The sequence below is a fragment of the Ciconia boyciana genome, chromosome 2 (genome assembly GCF_034638445.1).
Source record: "Ciconia boyciana chromosome 2, ASM3463844v1, whole genome shotgun sequence".
NCBI classification, from domain to species: Eukaryota; Metazoa; Chordata; class Aves; order Ciconiiformes; family Ciconiidae; genus Ciconia; species Ciconia boyciana.
This window is the reverse complement of record NC_132935.1, coordinates 43,576,448-43,588,829: the sequence shown is the minus strand read 5'-3', so window position 1 is coordinate 43,588,829 and position 12,382 is coordinate 43,576,448. Positions and strand designations below refer to the sequence as shown.

The 12,382-nt window shown below is 36.0% G+C and overlaps 1 protein-coding gene and 1 non-coding gene across 2 annotated transcripts in view; both read left to right on the top strand.

Moving 5' to 3' along the window:
• The window catches only part of RP1 (RP1 axonemal microtubule associated), a 181,607-nt gene that overhangs the window by 119,693 nt on the left and 49,532 nt on the right, over window positions 1–12,382 (top strand). Inside the window, exons 36-40 of the mRNA XM_072851227.1 lie at window positions 4,838–4,989; window positions 7,813–7,891; window positions 9,487–9,618; window positions 10,112–10,293; window positions 11,331–11,417. Of these exons, the coding sequence (XP_072707328.1) occupies window positions 4,838–4,989; window positions 7,813–7,891; window positions 9,487–9,618; window positions 10,112–10,293; window positions 11,331–11,417 (632 nt within the window). The remainder of the gene's footprint in view (window positions 1–4,837; window positions 4,990–7,812; window positions 7,892–9,486; window positions 9,619–10,111; window positions 10,294–11,330; window positions 11,418–12,382) is intronic.
• Window positions 9,840–9,945, top strand: LOC140648700 (U6 spliceosomal RNA). The gene has a single exon (XR_012041313.1). It is a non-coding gene; the product is annotated as a U6 spliceosomal RNA (small nuclear RNA).

Here is a 12,382-nt window from a genome sequence, read left to right as displayed (position 1 = left end):
TATTTATCAAATAATTCCTTTTTCATTAAAGTTAATGGTAAATCTCATGTTATCTTCCAAATGAAAGTAGTTTAGAGATGCTTCAGCTAATGTAATCTTTTGACTTATTAGGCTTATTAGCTCAAGCATGGCACCAAACTAGTATGAACCAGACTGGCTCAGGCGTAGAGCTGGTGAAGTGAATCATGCTGTTCTGCTTACATTTACTGGTTCAAATTCCTGCTCACTCAGGCATCTTTCTACCACACTCTGTTGTGTAGGTTAGATGAACCCTGTACTTTTGACTAGATTAATGAGATCAGATGTTCAACTGGCATAAACTGATTTGCTCCACTGTCTTGACCATATTAGCTGTGTGGCTATATCAACTGAGGATCTTGTCCCAAACCATTAATTTCACAGAAAGGGTGATTTTAATTTTTTGAGACTTCTTATGTGGTAAATTAGCAGGGTTAGGCATAAAATTTAGTTTTCAACATTTTTTTGCCATAGAACCAAATGAACATTTAAAAATATCCCTGCCTACTCTACTCATCTTTGATTCTTAGTTGCCTAATATTAATTTAAAAACAAAACTGCTTCAATGGGGAATTATGACAATAACCTCTGGAATACTCATTCCCCATATTGCCTTTTTCAATTTATTTTACTGTTTTGTAGAGTATAATTTTTGCAGAAGCCTATGAAAAAAACAGTCTCTGTCAGCTATATCCAACAGCACTGAAATACAGCACCCTACCCTGCTCCATTTGCATTCTCATCTCTACCATCTTATCTTTCCATGGAGAACCTGACAATCTACAGAGGAGAGCACTAAGAGAAAAGGTCTTGAGAGCTCCAACAGAAGGAGTTCATTTGATAGTTCATTTCCTCTCTGACAGCTTTTCTTACTGTTTCCCCCCCATTGGAAAAATTACCTGCATTGCCTGATTTCATTACAAAGCTAAAATCACAATAGTGTAAAAGGGCTAACTATACCTCTGACATTCAGAAAGGAAGTGATTGTATCATTTAAACTGTTCATCCTTGGAAGGCTATTGAGAGTTCTGTGGGCAAATGTGACTGAATTATCACAATAAATTATATTTGAATAGTACATAGTAAATTTAACAACAACAACAAAAGGCAAATTCAAAGCAACACCTTCTGTCCTATCTTTAATACATGTTTTTTTCCCCTTTTTAATGATCATTAGGTGATCACTTTCAGTTTCACACTATGTTGGCTTACATCTGAAACAGAGCTTTTATAAATACGATTGGGAAGAGACAAAGAATGGCAAGGTTGAAAGAATGCATTTCAGTCGATTTTTGTTGTTGGGGTATGTTGTTCATCTGACAGTGAGAATGGTCCCAAACTCACCCTAAGAACTTTTACCCCATTTCCCAGCATCTCTTGTGTTATGCCTTCCTTCGTAGGGGTTACTTTGTATATTTTTGTTTCACTTATATAGAGGAATTCCTTTCTCTGATCCAAAACCTTTGAATATTAATGGAAAATATTTGTAGTGACTACGCTAAGCTTTAAATTATGCATCAATAGATTCAGCAGATTCAGCTGAAAATACTGACTCAGCAAAACCATTAGATATGTTTCTAATTCTCAGTGTGTATCTCATTTAAATATTGCTTGTGTGATTAAAGCTAAGCTCGTGATTAAGTATATTAATGATTCTGGACAAAAACAGTAAAGATAATTGTAAGCACTGTGATTTCTAATCCATCCTACATGAGTGATCAGATCTGTGGACCAAACTCTTCTGATCTTATTCACACAAGTAGCCTTTTGATCAATGAATAATGAATCTGCTTATACGACCAAGGTATACAGGCAAGGCAACAGTCTAGATGAATGACATAGAGTCTTACCTTCATATCCTAACTCCTCAAAAAGCAAAAATGCCATTGGCTAAATGCCAAAGAGTCACCTGGGCAGCTCACCTACTTTCAACTATCTGGATCTCCAGCAAGAGCAAGTCTGTGTCACTACACTGACTTTAATGCAGCTACGTTGTCTTTCACCTGGCAGTGCATATTTAAATGCCTTGAAGAAAGGGATGAGGTACATTAGGGCCCCAGTCTAGGAAAACTCTTGGTTTACTTCTCATCATCAAACATGAGCAATGCTGTCAATTACAAGTACTTTCACAGCTCTTGGTTTAAATGATTTAAAACAAACAAACAAAAATCCCAGGGGAACCCCTGAAGTAAATAGTGCTGCAGTGAAATAAAGTTACTTTTCAGAAAAAAGGTTTTCTCAGATGTCATCCTCATGTAGTAAAAGACGAAGAGAAGCAAAGACATTTCAGAAGTTTATTGCAATGAGCACACCTTTATTAGTGGCCTGATACAGTCCTTATTATTTAATGAATCTTTTTAGATATTAATTTTTCAATCAGTATGCAAACCCACCCTTTAGGACCCTTGTTCCAGTGTTGTGACCTTTTTATTTTAGACATATAAGACATAAGATATCACAGTATTTGAATTTAGGCCTTTTATTATAACACTCAATATGAATAGCACCAACTTGTGAAAAGAGCTGTAAGAAAAGCTTAAAAATAAATATCCTCAGAACACTTTTTTTTTCTCCCTGTTTTCCTGTCACCTACGCATGAAAACAAATGACAGCCTTAGCTTCTGGGTTCTAACAATCATTCTCAAACCTACCAGAAATTTCTCATAATTATATGTCTTTAAAGGATGTACAGTTTGGCTAAATTGGGCCATTTCTTTCTTGGAATAAATTTGATTCAAGAAGCAAACTGTACTGAAAATATCAGATGTTTCCAAGATCTATACTCAGATACTTGTGTATCCTGTGACGTATTTTAGACTGAAATATTTATTTCAGACTTGACTAATGTGTATTTCAGTGCTCTCTGGCTTGTATTGTTAATTGTGAGACTGAAAGTGCTTCTTATTTGCTCCTTGATTTCATGTCTGTCTAAAGAACCATTTCCCTTCTTTGCACACATGTTTTCTGGAAAAGCAGAAATTGTACAGCCAGCCAGGTCCTAGGTAGGAACAAGCAGCATAGTGAGGCTGGAAGACTTTCTCCAGCATGTAGCTGTCACATAGTCTAGATGTTTTCTGTATCTGCTTTACTGCGCCAGTGATGAAGGCTGTGGGAGTTGGGGCTGAATAGTTTGGAGTAGTCAAAGATAGCTCAGTACTTGTAAAATGTTGGATTTTAAGGGTGCTCAGTCCTTAAAAAAAAAAAAAAAATATCATTCTTGAAGCTTATGACAAAAAAGTTCAAGAGATAATATATGCATTCTTTAATACATTCTTGGTATGTGTGCATTGCTTATTACTCACATCCCGAATGTGACTTTGCATTTTACAGTGGGTAAAAATGATTTCCTCCTTCTGAAAAATATTAGAAAGGTGTGTTTTACAAACCTGTGTTGCTGCAAGGTAACAGCTTTTATTCTTAGGCTGAAGTAATGATGCCTGTGGTTGGAAGCAGAGGAACATTCAGACCATCTAAGTTTAGACTCCTAACTTTTAGTGTCTAGCCCTAGAATATATGGGAACCCATCATAGGTGTTTTCTACAGCACTTGCCTTTCCCTGCTGACTACATAAAGATCATATTCCTAATATAGCCACCAAAGTTAGATTCCCGAAGTGACAGCACCAGCATTATACAAATGAGCACAGATTTATTGTTGTAAACTGAGTAAGAGCAGACTTACAATGCCAGGAGGAAAAAAGAACAACCCCCCAAAAAACCTTCTTATTTTTCTTGGGCTCCTTGTTAAAATGATGCAATTAATCATGAATATTGAGATCATGACCTGCTTCTGTTTAAGTGTTTCCTTGTTTCCATGATAAACTTAGGGGGTAAAAAAGGTCATTTAAAAAATGAATATAGGAGTTTTCCATGAAATTTCTTCAGAATTAATGCAATGTGGTCTCATCCACATCACTCCCCTGTATATTGCATCAGAAAGAGGCAAGGAAGCAGAAGCTCCACATAGTGGCCACAGGTGTCTCTTCTAATCGCCATACTATGACCACAGCTGAGAAAATCAGGAATGCTTTCCCTTAAACTCAAATTTCACTTACCTGATCTCTATTTGTGGATTATTATACAGTACATGGGAGGTTCTTCGGAGACTGATACAAAATATGAAGAGGTTTTTCTATTTTTGTATTAAAGCTGATGAAAGAATTTTTAATTCATTATTTCTGTTTCACATTAACTTGTTTTAACTTCAAGAACATTGTAATAGAATTATGGTCTGACTCGTGAAAAAGCTTGATAGTCCTGATGTGTTCATTCATTGGGAGAAAATTACATGAGTTTAAAGCTTAAATCAGGTCCCAGCTTTCTTCTAAGCCACTTTATAAGTGTAAGCTCCCATTTCATTTCAAGGAGAAAATGATAAATGCGGAGGGAAGGAAGGAACAAAGAAATATGAGTAAATAGCCTTAGAGAGCAGAATTTAGACTTTCCAAAGAGCATGTAAACATGAGGTATTTCTTAGAAAGGGATTCCCTGCCTTAGGGGAAGGGGGCATACATAGGAGATCCTGTGCCACAAGCAGCAGCCAGTAGTGCTGATTTTCTGGGAGCGGTGTCAGAGCAGAACAAATCTGTATTCTGTGGATTGCCAAACGGGGAGTTACGCAGCAGGAATGTGTTTTTCTTATGTACGTCACCAGGACTGAAGAGACCTGCGCTCCCTGTTCTGTGGCACAGTATGGGATCCAGATGAAATTTGCAATGGTTTCTACCAGGGATTGGTACATAATGCAGATGTTGGGCAAGAAGACAAGGAGCATTTTCTCCTGCTGACTTTTTGTTTTTGTATGTGTATTTTTTCTGAAGTTGTGGAATATGAAATCCATTTGCACACGGGAGACTTGAAGAAAGCAGATGCCACTGGTGAGGCCTATCTTTGTATACAAGGAGAAAAGAGTGACTCAGGAAAACGATGGCTTAACTCGAGAAACAGCCTGATCACTTTTGCTAGAGGGCAGGTAAAACAACAAGGAAAAATGTAACTGAATCTGTGAATGTCTTTTTGTTAAAACTTATGTTTACATAAAACCTTTCATGGACGAGTATCAAAAATGCTAATGTTTTATATTACATAGAGATATAATTTTCTCTTGTAACTAGGAGGTGATTGTCTCCATAGGTAACGTTGCTTTTAAGCATCATCAGCGTTGAGCAACAGTGAAATGGTTAAGTCGATGAAGTAATTTTGAGTTGGACTAAATATACTCTAAAAGTTCTATTTTAATATTCCAGACTTTTAAGGCCAGGGAGGTATCAGTGCTTTGTTAAAATAAGCCTGATTGATAGAACTGGTCACATTTCTGTAGGATATCTTGCCTTTGTACCTACTTTAGACCACGACCTTTTCTTGTTAACTTTTCTGAACACGAAAGTCAGTGTTCCAAGCAGAGTTTTATTTTTTCATGTTTCCAATTCTTCCACCTACTTATTGCTTTTAAACATTGTAAATATATTCTTGCTTTTTGAGGCTTAAAGGCCTTTTCCTAGAAGAGTAATTCCTGGAGCAGTTATTGGCATGAGAACAAAGAACTAAAACAAATTTCAGATCAAAAGGAAATATCTGTTTCAGATCAAAAGGAAATGTCTAGCAGATACTTTACTAGACCCTACTGTTTGCTCTGAGTTTAGGTTTGGAAGATTTTTTTACTTTTGTTTTGAGGGAATCATAAAATCACTGCAAAGTACATAGGAATCTTCTTTTGCGGAGGGCAGGAGGGAGTATTTCATTGTTGTCAGCCAACCCAGATTATTTATTTTCTGATGTAGAAATCTAGAGAAATCTGCTTGCAGTATGCTTCATTTATTCTTTGAATGTGCCTCTGTTTATTTTATCTGCTTCTCTTTTCACTTCTAAAGATTGTAGAAGACACAATGGTTTTTGTATGAAAACCAAACTAAATATTTGTTAGTCATTATGTCCTCTGCATTCCTGTATTTTCTTAGAAGAAAGAAAAGTGGAAGAAAATATGCGTGCCCAATGTCATGTTTGTTAAGAACTGATCAAACTGCTAGCCTAGACTCCACAAAATAAATCTGAAAATAATAATGACAGGATAGTAGGGCTCATCTGGCTTTAAGGAGTAATGTAGGAAATTTATATTAAACTTTTTGGTGATATAGATAATAGTTATATATAATATATCTTAAAGATATTACCTTAGAGAAATCTGAACAGCAAGACTGCGTGCTACAATGGATAAGGTATCAATACAGACTGAAAGAGGGACTGATTCCTGTTTCTTTCAAATAACTAAACTGTCCTGAGCTTTTTTTTTCATTCTTTATTTTGTAAGAATGTATGTTAAATTTTCTTTAAACATAAAACTTGTAGAGAAAAATATGTGAACAATACAATTGACTTCTGTGAATACTCACTCCAGTGAGTATATAACTCATCTGCAAATTCACAAGGATTTTTTCTGTATAATCCAGATTCTGTGTCAGTTTTTGAATGGGCCTGTTCAGGAGGCTAAATCCTTCATCTGAAACTCTAAAGGGCTTTTCTATATCCTGGGCTATAGCACCCTAATCTTCTTCTTATAGAAAAGATTTCGAGTAACAGCTGTTTGGGTATTCATTCTCTCACAGTTTTCTTTACTCCAACTTGCCCTCAAATGCCTAATTCTCTGTTCTTAGTCTTTGCTCTTTTTTTCTACATGACTCTTGTGATCAATATGGTTCTCACAGGTAGCACGAATTTATGTATGTCATTGTACTTGGCAGCAACTATGGGAACAATACAACATTTTTATTGTTTGTTTTCAAACCCCCAAATTAGTCCCCAACTTTTGTCTGCAAATTGCATTTTCAACCCAACCTTTCCAAGACAACTGCTTCTGTCTACAGCAGGATAGCTCATGAAGTCACAAAAAATAAAAGAGTCTTACTTGTGGAGATTTTATTCTGCAGCTGGTTTCCCAAAAGAGTACACAAATCCATTCATGAATAGTATGTTTCCAAACCTCATTTCTTCAGGCCCAGTTCAAAAAAGCCAACAAGTACACACTTTAATCAATGTGTGTCCCCAGTGTCAGTATGGATACTTATGTGAGCTTTCCCATTGATTATGAAGGAAGATGACTGCGCAAAGAAGACAAACATTTATATGCAAGAAGGTGAATATACTGTGAAGATTTACAGTAGAGAAAAAAGGGAAGATTCCATGAGGTCTATTCATCATGCAAGTCTGTTGTATGTGGAAAATTTGACCTATTATAGAGTTGGCTTCAATGAAAAATCCTTATCCCAATAGCACAGTGGTTGAAACGTTCCCAGATACCATTCACTTCATTCCCATTTACATGCCTAATTACCACTAAATTAACTGTGAATTTTACTGAAAATGAAATTGCTCCGGATTTTCAGAATTATTAGACAACTATTGTTCATCAGTTTCACTGGGACTTAGGTTCTGGATCAAAGTAACTTTCAATACAAGTAGTAATTGATCTGATTTGGTTATTTCAGTCCACGAAGGTACTAGAAATGAGCACTTTATTGGTAGTGTGTGTATCTGATGTTTCCAAAATTACTTCCTATTAAATACAGCAGTATTTTGAAATTCATAATTCATAATACTAACTGGATCAGAAAATATCAGTTATAGCATGTAATGTTTAATTATGAACTCAAAGAAAATGGAATGGCATAAATGAGATAAATTTGCTCCCACTGAGATACAAAACAATGACCAGACACACAAGGCTAAACTGATACATATTCAAAAGCAGATACATATTAAGTTTAACTGAAATATCATTTTGATTATTTTCATACTGCAGGTGGATGTCTTCAAAATCAAAGCAGTATACCTTGGCAAATTGAACCAAGTTCTTGTTGGATTTAAGAGTCTAAAAAAAGGTCAGCTATTTTTTCAGTTAATGTATGGTAATAATAATGTAGATTATCAGATCTAGGAGATCCTGGAGCTTCAGAAATGTCATCAATTTAAGATTAAAAATCACAAGTGTTTTTTTAAAAGTTCCAGAAAATTTGAAATTGCTCTCCATTTTCTGCTGTTCATTATGTCTGTTGGACTATATACATCAAGTATCCAGCTTGGTTTTACTAAAATGTGCAAAGGATTCCTAGGAAATGTGACAATGTAAAATGGTAAAATTATACGTGAAACATTTCTCCATAAAAGTTACTACGTATTTATGAGTACAGTCAACAAAGCTTTTGTTTTTCAGGAAGCAATATGACATCATGCGTTTGCAATTTTTGACATTTTTTTCTTCCTGTCCATTTTTAGATGATGGACATTTTCATTTTAAAAGAGAATTTTTTTCAGGACTAAATGCTTCTAGGAAAAGATAAGAACAGAAAATCAGTTCATCAGATTGGGAAGTGGAACACAGAAGAAAGGCTGTTCTGGCCTCATAACTTTTCTTCTACTAACCCATGAGAAATATATTATTTTTTAAGGGATTCTGCATATGTGAGGTTGAGTGACAGATAAAAAGGCTGTACTTCCTGCAGCATTTTTTCTTGTCCTCCTTCCGACTCCACAGCAGCTGTTGGAGTTAAAGAAAATTGCTTACTTCTTAAAAATAAATAGCAACAGCAAGGAGCATCGTGAATTGATATTTTCTTCAATACTTTGGCTACAATTTTGGCCCATTGTTTTTTAAAGGCAACAGAACAGAGATTCTACAGATATCCTACTTCTGCACATAACGTTGATAATGGAGACAAGATTGTTCCAGAGCGTGATAAGCTGAGTCTCTTGTGCTTTTATCTTTGTCAAAAAAACAAGACTGTAAGATGACTCTGTAGGTTAAACTCAGACTCAGAAAAACTAATTTGGAGACTATTTCCCATATATTTCCTAGATGGTAACATCAAAATGCATGATCAAACTTTCATCGACTTCTCCAAGACTTGGAGTATAACCAAGTTTACCAAGACTCAGAGGTCTGAGTCTTCAAACGGTTTATTTCCAGAGAATCAACACAATGGTCTCAATCAAGAGAAAACCTTCAGCTGAAGTTTGTGCCTTATTAGATAGCATAGAACCTCACCAGAAAGAAAGTTGTGTTGAGTGGATTTTCTGATGGCTAATGTGGTAGAAATCCTGATCCTTTTTCCTTTAGGACATTGATAATATCATTTCCTATGGGGGACTTGTGTCTAGAGATCTCATACAGAAGCTTTTCCATCCTTTGGGACACTAATACACCATTAAATCAAATCTATCTCTATGTTTAATTTCACAAGATCTGTAAAAACTTAAAGACTTTTTCACTTTGTCGAATATTTTGGAGTGTAGGGGAACAGACAGAAACATATATTCACACAGCCAATATATTTTCAGAAGTCTTATTTCCTTAAGAAGTCCAGCAAAAGAAAACATTTTATTGGTTTTCTAAAGATAGAAAATTATGGTTGCATATGCAGAACATTTTGTTGCTTAAAAAGTATAAATTAATAATGTTCTGTTTATTTTCAATCAGATGAGTGGTTCTTGGAAAAAATCGTTATAAAAGAAGTCCTCTACCCTTTTTCTGCACATGTGTTTGTTCACAATGACTGGATCAATAAATGCTCCAAGAAAGATTTTGTAGAAGTGGCAATTCCGCTCAAAGGTAATACCAGCAGAAATGTCCCTCATTTGCATGAATCACTACTGCATGGCAGTGCAGAACAGAGCCAGTACAAGGCTACTTCACAATGTAGGCAGAACTGAGCATTGGCACCCCAATGGTGAGGGACAGGGGCCTGGACCAAGGTGAATCGTGCCTTCTGTAAACAAGGAGGAAGAAATTATGCCTGGGATCGAGAAGATGAAAATGGCAGTATTGAAAGAGTTTCCTATGGCAGCATGTACCCTGTCCTTGGAACAATACAGAGAAGATAGGCATGGCCCCTGCACGAGTGTGACATGGATTCATGAAGCAGCTGGCCTGGTTTTCTACACCTCTAGAGGGCTAAAATGAGTAATGAGGGTTTGGTGGCTTTGTTGCCTGACTTGCCTGTGCTAGATCCAGCACTACCAGGCAATGTAATCTTGTATCTTTTGGCTTATACTGCCTTATAACTTAGACATGGGCTCTGAATATGTGTTTGTTTTCATTGCAGAAACATCTGTGACATCTCTTCTCACAAAAAATTTTGATACTAAAAGCAGAGGACGATGGCAAACATGGGTGCACTGTACACAAGTACCAGAAGATGTTCATGATATTCAAGCCGTTGTATTTGGAAGAAAAGGGAAATCCCCTGCACAGAAAGTTCAGAATCTGAACGATAATCCATTTTTGGTCAGTTTCTTTTTTATTTCACACAAATCTTACAAATAATTTCAGTAAAGTAAGAGTTGTAGCCAACATATGTGAAGTTGTGTGGAATGATTTTTTATTTGTCAGAGTTAATGTTTATACTTCCATGTCTTAAATAAACAGCACTTGGAGAAATTCTCACATGTGGGCTAATACCTATCACTTATGAAAGCTCTCTTGACCAAATGCCAACTTTGACATGAAAAGCGTCATTAAATTTGAATTAAGACTAGTAGGCCTTAACAGTAAGGCAATAAATAATGAAGTTATTCCATACTTCCTTTACATTCTACTTCTCAAACCTCAACTAATCTGTTTTCACTACTTAGAAGCTGTGTCTCTCGACAATGAGCTTGGGCCTGGGCAAATATCAGTTCTGTAGTTTGCACATGAAGTTAATGGCAGCTTCTGGACAGGTGTGTGAACCTGGGTCACCCCTTTCAAAGGTTTTTATTCTTAAACATGGAAAAAAGAGTAATTACGCATCTTTTGCAAAAAGACAATATAAACATCACTTGCTTAACTGCTGCAAGATGAAAAGCTACAAGCAGCAGTGTATGATATGACTTATGGAAACCAGCCATCCTTTCTTTTGAGTGCTAGAATAACTGAGAACAGAACCAGTAGCCAGGGCTAAAAATCATCTTGAGTTCAAAATTTCAGTTCAAGTTTGAAAATAAAGATGTGATGGAGAGGAGGTGAATAGGAAAGGGAAGAGAAAAGAATAGCAATATGAATTCGGCTTGGAAATATAGAATCACTCATGCATTTCCTTGCTTTTCATGTGTTGGCCGAGGCTCTGCAGCCAATTCACCCAGTTAAAAATAAACATAAATTATGATGCAAATATGAGTCCAAATTAACTTGCAATCTTAATGGGACTTCCTCACCCTAACATTATTGTCCTTCATTAGTATTTTTGCTTATTTTATTTATCTTTTTACCTGGGCTTAAAGTATGTCATCCGAATTGTTACATACAACATATAGTTAATTTTTTTGTCTTTATTTTTCTAATAGTTGACTGTTGGTGATATTGGACATATAACAAAAGTTTCCTTTGTGTTATCTGGTCCACGCTTGGGAAGAGGAATTAAACTTCACAAGGTATTCCAAAAACACTACATATAAACTTGTAATATTCTTCATAATACCAGTAAATATCTTTTGTTGAGAGACAGATTGTTAGCTTTGCTTTGTACCACACTAGCAAGGCCATGCCTCTTCTGTCTCAGTTACCTGGTACCTACAGATGATTGCCTACAGCTTCCAGAACTCTTTGTGGGCAGATCTAACTTGTTTGTGCATGCTGAAGTGCATATAGCTGTACCTATTCACTGATATGCAGATCCATTCTGCATAGCTCATCATGACATGGAAGGCAGTGTTTTCTGCTGATGTTAGGAAATGTTAATCCCTGCATGAAAATACCTACAGTCTCCTGACACAGAGCAACCTACTTGTGGAAACCGATTAAGCTGATACTTTAGTATTTATTCATTACAACACAGTCATCAGTGGGCCTTAAACATCTGATTGCAGTTAACTATGTACTTAAGGTCTCACATAAAAAGGTATGGAAAAATGATTTAATGCTGTCAGTCTTATGATTCAACCAGATTTTAAATGTATACCTTTCCCCAGGGTGAGGAGGAAGATTGAATAGAAAGGTGTTGGGCCTGATAATACTTGGGCTTTGCTGAAATACTTAAACTTGAAGGTTAATGCAAAGAAAAATTGCATCAATGAGCTCTGCCTGTAGGCAAGGGCCCAAAAAGCATTGTGGACATAGCATTGAATTATTCTGAAGTTAGTAAAAGAATGTTTTTCTGAACTGGGCCACACAGTACCTTAACCCTACTATGGATTTAAAAGATCAAAGGATGATTCCCTAAATGAATAAACAGTCCAGAAACTGTTCTGATGGGAAATGCTAGAGACAGCTTCATTCCAGGCTAAACTTTGAATGGGTTTATGGTACTCAAAGGAACATTAAGTCTGAGTTTATGAGCTCCTCTGAGGATAGACAAGGAGTTTTTCTTGTTCATATTTTCTCCTCAAATTTGTTCTTT